Below are 15216 nucleotides of genomic sequence, written 5' to 3'. Positions count from 1 at the left end.
GCAAGAGCAGTGAGACAAACGGAGACCTGAGAGCCATCAACGCTGAGGTTTCGTAACTGCTGGGGGAATTTGTAACACCAGAAATACCAGCAGGTGCTTTGAGAACTCTGCAGCTAAGTGGTGTTGATTCTGTTAATTCTGACCCCGAGCACTGTGGATCCAGACTTCTCCCTCATTCTTCCTCGTCCTTGTTATTCTACCTGTTGCCATCCCATGTGTGATGGGCGATTGTCGTGGTGCACCTGGATGCATGACTTTGTGCAGGGGTTGAGGTGGGCGTGAAAGGGCTGAGGGCTGTCTAGGAGCCCACAGAGGTCCTGGCCAATGTTTGGCTTGTCAAAATTGCCCCGAAAAGCCTAAAATTTGGATTCTGGAGCAGCAGAGGGATGGGAATTGCTCGCCGGGTGCAGTGCTGCGTCTCGTGTGCCGCCAGGCGGCGCTGCAGCCCCGCGAGCTGCGGGAGAACAGGAATTTGGGGAGCACATGGAGCAGGACAGGGAAAGTTAGCCCTGAGACATCCCTGCTCCTCTCCTCTGCCAGATCTGGAGAATTGAAGGCTCCGAGAAGGTGCCAGTGAGTCCCGCGACCTACGGGCAGTTCTATGGAGGGGACAGCTACATTATCCTCTACGACTACAGGCACAACGGGAAGCAGGGACAGATCATCTACACTTGGTAAGGAAGTTCTCCTGGTGCACGGCAGGAAATTCTGTGGCTTAGAGTCTTTGAAAGTGGATCACTGCTAGTTCCCACTTACAGAGGATCCTTGGGGCATAAAATTTCACCCTGGATAACCTTCCCTTGCAAACAATACACTGCCAGAGGTCTGGAGTGTTTCATTTAAAGTGGGACAGTGGAGGGAAATGCTGTGCCAGCTTTTTCTTCCCTTTTCCCCCCACTGGTAGTTACTCCCTTTTTTTGGATCAAGCTCTGCTGCTTTTTGCAGAGTTCCTACACCTTTGAGATCACTGTAAGGAACTGTTGATACTCTGCCACCTGTGCCTGTGGCAGTTCCCAGTCTGTGCCCTGACAGAGGGGTTTTCCATCTCTGTCTCCAGGGATGGTTTCCCTGCTCAGCAGCAACCAGGAGGGCACAGCCAGGCTGGCTGAACCCAGAAGGGACACAGCCTGCACAGGGGCTGCATGTGTGGGTCCTGATCCAGTGCCCACAGGCCTGTTTTTACACTGGCTGCTCAAAAGAAAAAGGGAGACAAGGCATGAGGACACTAAAGAATCTGCACTGCTTATCTAGAAAAGGTTCTTATCTCCTCTTGTAATCACTGTGCTGCAACAGAGGATAACAAATCCCTCCTTCGTGTTGAATGAAGTGATGCAGAGGTTTGGTATCAAAGGTTTTCCTTACCTCTCCATGATCTCTGTAAGGTGTATGAGGGAAAAGGCTGAAATAAAGCTGAAATGTGGCCTTGTCTCCCAGGCAAGGTGCTGATTCCACCCAAGATGAAATTGCCACCTCTGCGTTCCTCACAGTGCAGCTGGATGAGCAGCTGGGAGGCAGCCCTGTGCAGGTAAGGAAACAAACATAGCCCAGCAACAACCAAACCCCAACACTGGGAGAATAAATAGAGTTGTATGACACCAGTTTGCAGGGGAGAATCCCAGTGGGGTAGTGGCAGCCTTCAGCCACAGTGCAGGTGTCATGAGAGGCTGTGGGTCTAAATGTGCCTCCCCTGCACTCCAGCTGTCACACAAGGAGGTTTAACATGTGCCTGTGTGAGACAGAAGGGGATTTAAGGCTGTGCCAGTGAGTCACTCACAAAGAAATGACCATTGTGAGAGCCCAGTCTAAACTCCTAGTCCCAGCTGGGTGCTGTGTGACTATTCTAGCTGGACAGAGGGTTGTAAAGGCTGTTCCTGGTACATCTTGTACTGCTCAGAACTGACAGCAAGTTTCTTTTTCTCTAGAAACGAGTAGTGCAAGGCAAAGAGCCACCTCACCTGATGAGCCTGTTTGGTGGAAAGCCCTTGATTGTGTACAAGGGTGGAACCTCGAGGGAAGGAGGGCAGACAGCACCCACAGCAACGCGGCTCTTCCAGGTCCGATCCAGCACCTCTGGAGCCACCAGAGCAGTGGAGGTATGTGGAAAGAGATGTTTTAAGGCTCCAGTGACTTGCCAAGTTTCTAGCTTCAAGATGACCCATCCTTGTTGACGCAGAGGAGATCGTGTTAATGATTGATCAGTGTGTGCAGCAGGGACACAGCTCTGCCAGGGGCAACTCGAGGAGTTCCTAACGCTCCTGTCATCACCATAAAGACTAGCAAAGTGCCAGAGCCAGGTGTCCTGCCATAGGTCATGTGTGCATGGAGGTCACACACAGAAACAGTTATTTACTCTTCCCATGCAGTAAGTAACTCATCCCTTGGATGCAGAGAATGTACAATGTGTTATACAGCCTTACGTGCTCGTGTAGAGTGTTTTGTTTGCAGTTTATTCAACTGGTTCTGATTTTAGTTTACAATGATGGGCTCTGTGTAGAGAAGAATTGCATCCATCACCTGCCATGTTCCTTCTTTCCAGCTGGATGCTACTGCCAATCAGCTGAACTCCAACGATGCCTTTGTGCTGAAAACCCCCTCTGCTGCATACCTGTGGGTCGGCCAAGGAGCCAGCGATGCTGAGAAATCAGGAGCACAAGAGCTGCTCAAGATCCTGGGAGCTCGCCCAGTGCAGGTTTCTGAGGGCAGAGAGCCAGGTGAGGGAGGCACAGTGGAGTCTGAGTGAAACCATGCTGCTCCTGTGGGTTCCACGAGCAGGTGAATCATCAGTTTGTCTCTTGCAGAGAACTTCTGGGCAGCTTTGGGCGGGAAGGCTCCGTACCGCACCTCTCCCCGGCTGAAGGACAAGAAGATGGATGCTCACCCCCCGCGTCTCTTCGCGTGCTCCAACAAGAGTGGGCGCTTCACTGTGAGTCCCTCCTAAGATAACTCACCCTCCACCTGACAAGGCTGGGAGAAACTCAGTCCTGGCTGCTCTGAGCCACCCAACAGGGATTACACCTGATTACACAGTGTTTCTCCTGTGCGAGGAAAGTGGCGCCTGAAGCCTGTGCTCATCGTAACCTTCTCTTTTCCAGATTGAAGAAGTTCCTGGAGATCTGACTCAGGATGACCTTGCTACAGATGATGTGATGCTCCTGGACACATGGGATCAGGTATGTCACATTCACAGGGTGATGAGAGGAGCAAAGGATGTGCACAGATTGGCTCTAGGGTGAGGCCTGAGTTACAGCAGGCAGAAGAGCTGTTGTGTTACAGACTGTGCATAAATGAGCCAAAAGGCAACTCAGTGAATTTGGATGCTTTATGTAAGAATGTTCAAACATCTGCGACTTTCCCCCAATGTTAAGTGAGTGGAGAATGTGTTCACAATTTATGTGGATAAAATGCAGGAAAATCGCTGCTGTCATTGACCCATAGCTTTGGTCATAGAGGTCACCAACTCAGGCACAGCAACAGGAAGATGTTCTGGTTTTGTCTCACGCTCTGTTCACTGAGACTTCATCTAAATTACCCTTTCATGAAGAGACTGATTGTGGCTGAAATCATTAATATGCATATTTTTATCTTTAGGTCTTTGTATGGATTGGGAAGGATGCCCAAGAAGAAGAGAAGACTGAGGCACTGAAATCTGGTAATGTCATATTTTCCTCTCTGAACTCTTCATTTCTCATTTCCCACCATATGACCATGAGGCAACTTATATTGTAACAGATGTGATAATACCATAGGCTGAAAACTTCTGTTTTTTTGTTAGTTTAAATGGACAATGTGAAACTGTGTCTCTGGCACACATTCAGCCTCAGTTTAGCTGTTGCTCTGTAGGACTTGTACTCACTGAGATTTCCTTCTGTGTGTGCCCTCAGCCAAACGGTACATCGAGACAGATCCTGCCAGCAGGGACAAGAGGACACCAGTGACCATTGTCAAACAAGGGTTTGAGCCACCAACCTTCTCTGGCTGGTTCCTGGGCTGGGATGATGACTACTGGTCAGTGGATCCTCTCCAGAGAGCAATGGAAGATGTGGATGTCTGAGGAATGTGTTTTAAACAGAAGTTCAGTGCCTTCAATGCCTTCACGAGCTCCTTCCTCTGACAGGATGCAGTTAACGAGGGAATGATGTTAATAGCCAATTAGCTGTGCAATAATTTCCGAGATCAGTCATTACCAGTCAGTGACCCCAATCCTTGCTTTGATTATATTTAATACAATAAAGCTTGTATGAAATATGTTAACAACAGAAATGGTTGGGCTTGTTACAAAGAAGAAAACATTGACCAACACCTGTAGATGTTCCCACCTGAAACACCTGAAGGTGTCAAACATTTCTGAGGAACCAAAACCACCTTTGTGCCACCTTTTTCACATGGACCTTTCACTTCCAGTAATTATTTTGGCAGGTTTGGGGCTGTCTGTCTTTCCCCTCACCAGAATTATGAGCATTCAAGACCCTGATAAACAGTGTTTTACAGAAAGTCACTCGTTAGCAAACAGCATGTTTTTTATTCAGGGTGAGAGCAGAGATCATCTCCTGCTGTCAACAAGAATTCACAGGGGTAGCACCTGCAGCAGCAACATCAGGATATACAGATCCACTCATCTTCCCCAGGGATTAACCTTGAGCTGTACACTAGCTCTGTTTCCCTCTCAAGTGCCTGAGCAGAACAATGCTAATTATCCCAGCGTTGTTAACTAGACTCTCCCCCTCCCAGCCAAAAGTTAAGCTCAGCTCACATGAAGCACTGACAAACACAGGAGTATATTGCTTTGGTGGTGCAGAGGAAGAGAAAACCTTCACAGCAAACAGGCAGAAAAGCAACAGCACTTGGGCAGCTTCTCCTGACAGGGACAAAGGCACAGTGTGTTGAGGCACAGGTGAACAGGCCTTGCCCTTACTGGAACATATGTAATTACAGAACTGATTGTAGCAGGAAGAGGATAAAACACGAGTTATGACCTTTATGCTGGCCAATATAAGAAGGGCACTTACATCACTGATCTTGGCTTTCAGTTCCACTGCCACCTCCCAGCAATGGAAGAGCAGCTGCCAGGCTCAGTCGTGGTGGCAGCCTGAAGAGCCTCCCCCATGCAGGCTCTAATTCTTCCCATTTTCATCTGTAATTACATCTGCTAAACAGGGACAGAACGGGAGCAGTTTAACAGATGTACAGCTTGGGCTGTGTGGACTGAGGATGACCTGCTTTGAGGATTAAGTGTAAACCCACAACACTCCAGGTCTGCTCAGGAGCAGCATCACCAGGTAAAGCACCGACATGTTAGCACAGGGATAGCAACAGTGCAGCATCTCCTGTTAAATGTCACCTGCTGGATACAGCCATTCCTAGAGAAATAAGGTTTAGACCCGGATAAAATGCAGTACTTTGGTTTAAAAAATAGTTTTTAAGACAGAACAGACAAAGGCAGATCCTTTTCAGTGCCTTAATGCATAATAACTCTAAACAACACCATCCCAGCAGTGACTACAAGCATGTTGTATGCATAAGTACAGCATGTTTGTACATCCCTGTGTGGCACAACAGAGGGAATGTTCCACTAACAACTGTTTCTCATGAATGGGAACTGGTTTAGAGAGCAGGAGCCTGATTTTCACAAGGCTCCAGAACAGCATTCTCACTCCTGTACTGACTTCCATTGCTTTTGCTTGTGTAGGCTGGACAGCTAATCCACAACAGCAATGCACTCAGTCCATCACATCCAGCTCCACTTCAGGAGAATACAGTTAGGGCTGTTCCCCTTCCCTTGCAGGGCTACAGAGCCATGTTGTAGAAGGAATAATTCTCTTTCCAAATGTTGGCTCATCCCTATAACTGGTTTTACCCACTATTGGAAAAGGGGAGTTTATGGATTAGAGCTGTCCCATCCAGGACAGTACGGATAAAGTTTATATTTTATATAAGATCACAACCTGCTTGTACTCCTTGTGGGAAATTTTCAACTTCAAACATTGTGATTGCCCATACTCACAAACATTACACATAACTTCTGTAAAACAGTAAACCAAAAGAGGCTCCTCAGCAAACCCACTTTGCTGCACTACCCAGGGAATTCCATGCTGCAAACGTGAGCTGATCCTGAGCTCTGCCCACCCTCCTAATGCTTCCCATCCATGAGGCCCTGCAGCAGGTTTATGGGCAGGGGGAAGATGATGGTGGAGTTCTTCTCTGCAGCAATGGTGGTCAAGGTCTGCAGGTAACGGAGCTGCAGCGCAGCCGGAGACTCCGTGATCACCATGGATGCTTCCTTCAGGGCCCTGGAAGCATTCATTTCACCCTCAGCTGCAATCACCTGGGGAAGCAAAATGGATGAAACTGGAGTCATCCTGGCACAGGAATAAACAGGGAATCTGTAGGGTGACTTCAGCCCTAAGTCATGTACCAAGGCCACAGCTCAGCACTCTGATAAGTGACCTCCCTGGGCACGTGCCTGCACCAGCTCTGCCCTTCCCCTTGCTCAGGCACAAGCCACTCCTGTTTGCTCTCCAGTCCTGTGTGCCCGGTTTCTTCCCATGCAGGATTCCAGATAACAAAAGCTGCCACTAATCCTGAGAATGCAATGAGAGTATTTGTTTTGTGCTTCTTTCAGCCTCTCCAAACAGCAGGCACTGCCCATGGAGAGCTGAAAGCACTTCCTAAAGCTGTATTTTTTATCTCTAAAAGAACTTGAGAGGGAATCATGTTTCTTGCTGGGGAAAGACCTTTTAATCCCCTCTTTAGTTCTGAGTTCATTAGGGACAGAATTGTGGTCACACATTTCTTCCCAAGCAGGGCCCTTCTGCACTGGGCCTGTAAATGTTTCCTGAGTGTTTGCCAAGGCCAGCAGGGTTGGAGATGTCACTGTTCTGACAGATGAGTCACTGGTGAGGCAGATCACGTATGGGCCAGCACAGTTCTCCTAAAGATTCCTATTGCAAGGGCACAACTTCCTTTTAAACATCAGGACAAATGGCAATTAAAAACCCATAAAGTAATTAAGCTTCAAAAGCTATGTAGAAGTTAATATTTAACAGGATCTGCTGAGAACTTTCATCTGCTACATCACCAGGTTGAATTATTCATGAAGGCACAACCCAAACAAACCCCAAGCCCACGGTGGCGTGGTTACCTTGGCTCTGGCCTCCCGTGCAGCCTCTGCCTCTGCAGCCATTGCTCTCTGCAGCTGCACAGGTAACTTCACATCCTTGATCTCCACACGCTGCACCTTGATGCCCCAATCATCTGTGGCCTCATCAAGTGTGACCTGGAAGGCACGACAGGTCAGCTCAGCCACACACCTGGCTCAAACTGACACCCCAATTCAAAGGCTGATCAGTAAGCTAAATTATCTTACCATTCTTGGACTTTAAGGGCTTTAGTATTTGTATTATAACTCACAAAACTCCTCAGAGCTTGATTAATATATGGAAGGAGTTCTGTGGCATAATTCCCTTCAACAGCAGAGTACTGAGGTAATGATCCAGGGAAGCTTTCCTCTCCTGGATCCTCATTCCCACTGGTCCATTATTGCTTTAGTACTTCATTTTTATTTCACAGATATCTATCCCAAGAGGCCTTGTCAGGGCTTTGCCTAAAGCTCCGAATCACAACTTGGCTTATCACTTAGGAGGTGAAATAAATCCAGACCTGTAAGTTATCCCTGGGATTGCTGCTTACCCAACTGTTTGATGGGTGGGCTAAAGCTGCTCATACCTGCATGCTGTGTGCAATCTCCTCACGGTCAGAGAGAATCTGGGACAGGTTTTTGGTGCCCAGAACGTTCCTCAGAGTGGTCTGTGCTAGGAGACGTGTGGCTGAGTCAGCATTGGTGATGTTTGCCACGGCCAGGGTGGCATTGTGGACCTTGTAATACACCACTCCATCCACATTAACTGTCACTGAGTCCTTGGTCAGGATCTGGAAAGCAAGGGGGAAAGTAGGAGATATTTAGTAAATATATGGCTGATTATGATGATAATTATCCATTTGTTTTACTAGACTAGCTCGTAGTTTTTCCAGGTTAAACTAGTTTTTCCACTGCCTGGAAAACAGAAGTTCTTATTACACATATATGAGTGTGTCCCAGTGTTCCCAAAACTTTCAGCACAGCTCTGCAAAGCTGAGAGTAAATATGGGATTAGAGCACTTCTCAGGGAAAAATACATTCCATCAGCTTTGCCATAATGTTATTTTTAACCTTCTTCAAATCCACAGAGGGAGCTGCAAGTCATGCAAGTGACAGGAAAAAGGACAAAACAGGAAATATTTACCCTGAAATACATGTTCATCTGGGAAAGTTTAACCTGTGGCTCTGGCCCTGGCAATGAGACATAGCCAGGTAAGTCCCTGTGCTGCATCTCAGAGAGGGCTACAAGCAGAGCTGGGGGAGAGTCAGCCTGAGCACAGTTAGATTTAACTGGAAAGAGCTCTGCTATCATCCAGCAGTTCAGTGTCCTCCTTGGAGCTACTCTGGATGGAAGTGCCACCTTGGCTACTGAATGAGTATGTGGTGATTTCTAGATGAGTTGCAGAGGAAATCCAATCTGTGAACATCCTCTGAGTCAAGTGAAATGCTGAATTAAATACTGCTATGTTAAGGGAAGGATGTACTTGCACTGAGAAAGACTTTGAAGGCTTGGAAGAGATTACACCACAAAGATGCATTGATAATAGCTCTATTTAAAGTGAAGTTAAAAAGAGACTGAAGTATGTTGCATGGCCAAGAGAAGAGTGTCTTAATTCCATGTCTGACAGTTACTACTACATTATTTAACAAGAGGAATGTGAGTCACTCAAACTTCAAGACATACCTGCTCTGTCCCTTCCCAGACCACCTCTTTTAGCAGGCTCTTCATCACACAAAGGCTAAAGAATGAGCAGCACACGCAGAAATCATGTTGTACAAACCAAAACGGATTTCTGCCTCTACCAACAACAAACCTAAATCCATAAGCATAATTTAATCAAGCCAAAAGGAAAACCGGATTACTGATGGCTTCACTAATGGCCCATCAGCAGCTGCAAGCACATTCTGCCTGCCAGTGATTAGGTTTCTCCCAATTACCCTTTAGAGTGGGCCAGGACAGTTGCCATTTGTCTCCATCTACAGCTAAGGATGAGCAACAAACCTAGGAGCAAATCTGACAGCAAACAGATGCACCAGACAGGTTGCAACAAGCATCTTTGTCTTGGAAAATACACCAGATACACGAGGGATAGTTATAGCCACCAAGATACAATTGTTCACTAACCCATTCTTAGAGGGATACTTGTGGTTTTGTTCTTTTGTTCTCCACTGAGCTGGCAGCACTGAGTTCGGGTGGCTTAGTGCTCTGGAGACATTCTGACACAAAACTCAGAGGTTGAAGGAAAAACAGACTAGAAATAAAAGTAAATTTTTGTTCCTTAGGACCTTCAAACTGAGGTGTGGTACCACCTTCATCACATTGCTGTGCAGGACATACATCCACAAACCAATCTGAGGGAGCTGCCCACCCCCCTGAGCTGCTATAAATAGCATTTGATGTACAGATTAATTCCATCCTGTTATTTTAGCTAGTTTATACATCTAGATAAATTGGCACAGGGCAGCTCACTGCTGTGTCTGGAAATGCTCCAGATTTCCCAGAAGCAATTAGAGAATGCTGTCTGAAGCCCAGCAGCCTTCAGTCCAACCCCCTTCCAGCCCAGCTCTTAGGCAGTATTAAATTATCTCCTTTGGTCCTCAGAGGACAGAATCATTTGTTTTCCTTCCATGCTCTTCTCTTACTGGATGATACCACTAAAGAACATATGTGTTCTTCACTATACATTGCACTTGCACAGGAAATCTATGTTCAAACCACATTACCCAATGCTGAGAGGGGGAAAGGAGAAGTGCACAAAATTCTGTACAGGCTTTAGCAGATGCAAAGGCAAATGCAAACTCACCTCCTGGGGAGGAATATCGAAGGAGATGGTTCTCATATCCACTTTGATGAAGCTGTCTGTGCAAGGCAGGATGAAAAACAAACCTGTACCAAAAAAAATCCATTCAAGAAGATGTGAAAATGGGGCATTACAGCAGATGAAACTTGCTACTGGAACAAGCTTAAATCCAACCCCTGGGACTGTGCAGCTCTATGTCAGGAGCTCAGAGCACACTTAGTGTGCTGAGAACCTTCAATTTGTCTGGGTATCACTTATTTAGAGATTTTGAACATTTGGAAAACCCCCAGAACTGTTAAGAACTACTTTTAGAAGTGCCCCCACATAGTTACTTGTGGCAAGCAGAAATTATCCACCTCCTTTTATTCTGGTGGATCCTTGAAATTCCTCAGCATTACAGCCAGGAAGTATTGCAAAAAAATTCAGAAGGTATTGCCCATTTCTGTCCCTTTGAGCAGCAAAAGCAACAGCTGAAAATAACCTTCTTCCAGATCTCACCAGTTTCTAATATACACAGGCAACCTTTCAAAACTAGCAAATACTTTAATTCTTTCTGTTACTTTTGAGGGACATTAAGGATTTCAGACTGATATATTGACCTTCTTTTATGAAATAGCATATCTTTGTGCCTTTATTCCTCCCTTTGCATTCTCTGCTCTTGATTCTACCTGCAGACACATTAACAGAGCAGAGCTGGGGAAGGTTCACAGATAATGAGTTTGCTGCTTCTCCATAGGAAGTAGGAACACTCAGCTGGAAGAGACCCACAGAGTTGCTAAGAGTCCCACTCCTGTAAACACATCTGGTAACACATCCTCTTACTGGCCGTTACAAAACTCTTGAGAAATCCATTCCCCACTCCACTGCAATGTCTTCTGAACAGTTAATGCTTAGCTAATGACCAATTAGAGCAAATTGCTCTCCAGGACATACCTGGTCCCTTTGCTCCCCCCTTTAAGATGCGTCCCAGTCGGAATATGATGGCTCGTTCGTACTCCTTAATGATCTGCAACAGACACTTGGATGTCATGCAAAGGTCTCCAGAAACCACACAATGGATTCCAAACTACCTATGCACCAGCCTGAGGCAGTCTGGAGTCTCAGATTTAACATGCTTTTCTCTACTGGCTGCTTTTGGGGATTTTAGCCTAGACTTGATGGGCAAAAAGCAAAGAGCAACAGGATAATATTCTACAAGAAATATTCTTCATCTATCAACAAGATGTCACCTGGGCAGGTCCAAGCAGGAGCAGCCATCAGGAATATCCTGGCAACAACACAACAAAGTGCAGCTATATGGGACCCTGCAGGGATTTTTCCAGCTCCAGTTCTGTATCAGGCAGAACAGGAGGAAATAATTCCTCCTGTCTGAAAACTGAAGACATTGAACTCAAAGTGATCACAGATGACACAGTGCCCACAAATGTGTCACAGGCAGCCACATCTATGTTCATGACTATACAGTGACATTTACATACTTTGTATTTAGACAGACACATGTACAGGGAGAGATCTCCTTGAAAGAAATACAAATTAGACTATCAATCCTCCAAGAGTAATTATGGTTCTTGCAATAACCATCACCTCCTAAACTAGCTTAGGTACTAATGACATCTGGGCAGATGTGGCAAACACATCAGTGCAGGAATCATTTTGACTAAATATTGCAATAGCTCTTTTATTCTTGGTTTGAAGATGAACACACTGAAGTGCTGAGGTCTGTTAATACCATCTGCTGTAGTGCAAGAAAGAACAGAGCTGGATTAATTTGTGTTTAACATGAGTAAATCAAGTTGAGAACAGTAAGAACCACTATGAAATATCTGCATTGCTTGAAGTCTTAATCCAATTTAGGACAGTTTTACCTTTATGCACATCCAGATCGAAATGGGAAATGTGAGCACAGTGAATATAAACGAAGTGATCACCAGGATCCATCCACACACCCCTAGGCCAGGATCAGCCTCATCTGCAAGACAAGAGCAGAAATTGTCAGGTTTTTAAAACCAGGAGTGCCTGTTAAAATTCCTACAGTTGGATACTGATGTTGAATATTCCTTGAAATAAGCCCCTGTTAGCATTACTCCCCTGGCCAAGCTCCTTAGGTTTAGATAAGAAGTCAAATTAAAAGCCAAATTCTCATTTTCACCAGTGTCTGTAAGTTGTGCTGAGGGCAGAATGTGCTCCAAGGAGCATTTATGCAGCATTAAGTATGCCAACATTTCAGATCAATGCCCAAATGCCTCCCTCTTCCCGGATTTTCCCTGGCAGAATGACTAACAGGTAGCAGTGGAAATCCTGTTCTTTTGTTGTCGGAATAGTTAGAGAAACAATCCCTTACTGAGTGAAATGCAAATACTCAGAGCCAGCTCTGTGCCAGGACAGTTAGGATTTGGTCTGTTTTCCAACTGCCACAAGAGCAGATCTAAGAACACCACAGTTCTCAGAGCTGCTGTATCTACAACACAGGGCAAGGTGTGGTGCAAGATTAGCTGGAGGGGAAATAAAGTCTCCAGGAAGAATTTCTTGGCCAAAGTCTCTTCATGCAATAATTCTCTGCCGTGAGGTGACACCAGCTGAGGCACCTCCGGGATCAAGTAACGGAGCAGGTGGTTCCAAATGCTGCACAGCTAAACCCAGAGATGTACCATGGCAAAACTTTGGCATGCTGGGAGGGTTCAGAGCTACAGGAAGTTTCTTATCCTGCCAGCTCAGGCTGCCAGGAGGCCTCTGACAAGCAGGGATATCCCAGGGTGAAACTGAGCACTCCCAACTGTCACCTTCCTACTCTGGAGGCACTGAAATGATCCTTTCTTGTTCCATCCTTTAAAAAGCCAAAAGTACAAAGTGCCAAGAAGCACCCACAGAGCTTAAAAAGCACAGTTCTCACATTTAGATCCCAGACTGTTGCTTCAGGCCCACACTCCCTGATTCTGCTGAGCTGTGGATATCCCTGACAGTGCTGCAAACATGCAAACCTTGTCCTAAACTGATCAGTGCCACAGATCCTTACAGGTCTGGAGTCCTGTTATCTAATGCACTGCATCCAGCAGCTTGCTTAGACAGAAACTGAAATAAAGAATCTAGATATTTTCACTTAGTTCTGCCTGGAATCATACACTGAATTGTCTTCTGCACTCTACAAATGCACCTCCAGTTCACCAAAACTGGCCAGTTATAAGCAGTAAGTCTCTGAGTCTCCACCCTAAGCAGTTATTTTAAGTAGAAGTCACTGTGTTATAAGGCAAAAATCTTGATTTGGAGAAACATCCATTGATTTGAACAACCAGGCAGACTTGTAAGCATTTCCTTGTGCCCACAAGTGAACTCAGCATTAGCACCAGATGCCTTGGATGAGGAGGGAAGGGAGACAGAGCAGCCACTGAGATACCATTAACCTTGGAAATGAGGAATTGCCAAACACAGTACCAGTTTTGCAAGCTCAGAACCTCAATGTTTGACTGGAGTCACTGTGCTGTACAGATCAAGGCAACCAATACAAAGCAAAAATTCTTAAGCAACCTCTTAAGAAATAAACACAAGGAGAAAGAATATCCAAACCCCATTTAATTGAATCAGCCCTCGGAGCCTTTAAGGCTGACTGGAACTGGTACCGTTACTTTAGCAAGGAATTACCACTTGGATCATCAAGCAATATTAAGAATTTATAATACACACTTAGTGCTGGAGGCTGAGATGGATGGGCAAGGTCTCATTACTGCCTGAGGTGTGACACATGCTTCAATTGTAATGTACTTTGTCCTGCAAAGTCCACAATCCAAACAAGCACATCAGTGTCAACAGCAGAACTGTGCCAGACTCCTGGGCACCACCAGAGGAAAATAAAATGCTGAAACACCTGATTGGAAACAAAATTCTACTTTCAGTGAGAACTAAATGTCTTCACAAATGCTTCTCAGAGCATTTCACATGGGAAACAGGCAAAATGATGACCTTTAATAACCCAAATTGCATCTAATGCTGTTCATCCATGCATTACTGGGATCACACAGGAGCTGCACGTTCAGGAAAGGTTTGCAGAGCCTGAGACAAGGTTGGCATCAGAGTGTCCACAGAGAGGTATTAATAACTAACATAGTTACAGCATGAAATGCAGATCCTCTCCAAGGATACAAGAACTAGCATGTGCCATTAGGCACAAGGCCCAAATAGATCTACAGTTATTTATACAACAACTCAGATTACCCTGAGCCAAAGGCTTCATGTACAAAGCAATTGTATAAATATGTTTCCTTCTTTGGTTGCAAATGAGAAAAAAAATGAACTAAATCATGACTTTTCTGAACAATGGAAATAACAGGAAAAGGCTCCAGCTGCCAGTGACCGAAACTGCCAGCTGTGTTACTTCAGTGCATCATCTCCAGAACATCCTGACTCGGGTTACACTCACACCTACTAACTGGAACGGAGAAAAATGACACCAAGAAGGGAAAATTAACCGATTGAGGAAATATAATTTTCTACCACTTCCTCCAGTGGCACCTCCAGAACATTTAGATGCGATGAAAGCATTAGTAGTGCAAACAACCAGTCCCCAAATTCTTTGTGTTCTGACTGCTGCAGCACCACGGAGATTGCTTCTATTGACTTTTTTCCTCCTTATTTGCATAGCTTTCCCCTTAATGAGCCGAGTTACCGCACAGGAAAGGAAGTGAAACACACACAAAAAAACCCCGAGTTGCGCCACTGAGAGTGATGCTCCCACACCTTCCGAGGGCGGTTTGGGGCGGCCAAGGGTGGCACTAACGGGAATCGCAGCTGCGGCCCCGTTAGCAGCGACAGGGGCAGAGAGATCGGTCCGAGTTAGCCGGGACAGGGACAGAGAGATGGGTCCGAGTTAGCTGGGACAGGGACAGAGAGATCGGTCCGAGTTAGCTGGGACAGGGGGAAAGAGATCGGTCCGAGTTAGCCGGGACAGGGACAGACAGATCGGTCCGAGTTAGCTGGGGCAGAGAGATGGGTCCAAGTTAGCAGGGACAGGGACAGAGAGATCGGTCCCTGTTAGCCGGGACGGGGACAGAGATCGGTCCCCGTTAGCAGGGGCAGAAATATCAGTTTTTATCAGTCCCCGTTATTCGGGACAGGGGCAGAAATACCAGCCCCCGCTGGACACGTTCCGCGGGTCCCAACCCGCTCGGGGGGACGCGGTGAGCCCGGGGGGGCTGAGACAAGCGCAGCCTTCCCGGGACACGAGGCACAAACGCTCTTCGCCCCTTCCCCGAAAGATCTCCAAACTTTCCCCGCGACTAACTCAAACAA

The 15216-nt window shown here is 46.3% G+C and overlaps 2 protein-coding genes across 3 annotated transcripts in view; one reads left to right on the top strand and one right to left on the bottom strand.

Annotated features, from left to right (window-relative positions):
• Window positions 1-4318, top strand: part of GSN (gelsolin) — an 11695-nt gene extending 7377 nt beyond the window's left edge. Inside the window, exons 10-17 of one of the 2 annotated variants that reach the window (XM_009073978.1) lie at window positions 541-674; window positions 1435-1525; window positions 1923-2093; window positions 2537-2711; window positions 2799-2923; window positions 3093-3170; window positions 3589-3649; window positions 3882-4318. In XM_009073978.1, coding sequence (XP_009072226.1) covers window positions 541-674; window positions 1435-1525; window positions 1923-2093; window positions 2537-2711; window positions 2799-2923; window positions 3093-3170; window positions 3589-3649; window positions 3882-4051 — 1005 coding nt within the window. In that variant the 3' untranslated portion in view covers window positions 4052-4318. The remainder of the gene's footprint in view (window positions 1-540; window positions 675-1434; window positions 1526-1922; window positions 2094-2536; window positions 2712-2798; window positions 2924-3092; window positions 3171-3588; window positions 3650-3881) is intronic. The other variant, XM_009073979.1, reaches the window with a different exon arrangement.
• Window positions 4319-6127: 1809 nt separating this feature from the next.
• Window positions 6128-14575, bottom strand: STOM (stomatin; the record flags this gene model as incomplete). The annotated part of the gene is made up of 7 exons (XM_009073980.1): window positions 6128-6322; window positions 7139-7273; window positions 7723-7926; window positions 9940-10022; window positions 10870-10942; window positions 11802-11905; window positions 14546-14575. Coding segments are annotated over 7 exons (824 nt in total), but the record flags the coding sequence as incomplete, so codon positions are not given.
• Window positions 14576-15216: the final 641 nt, after the last annotated feature.

The sequence above is a fragment of the Acanthisitta chloris genome, unplaced genomic scaffold, assembly GCF_000695815.1.
Source record: "Acanthisitta chloris isolate BGI_N310 unplaced genomic scaffold, ASM69581v1 scaffold16764, whole genome shotgun sequence".
NCBI classification, from domain to species: domain Eukaryota; kingdom Metazoa; phylum Chordata; class Aves; order Passeriformes; family Acanthisittidae; genus Acanthisitta; species Acanthisitta chloris.
The sequence above is the reverse complement of the archived record's forward strand: the minus strand, read 5'-3'. Positions and strand labels throughout refer to the sequence as shown.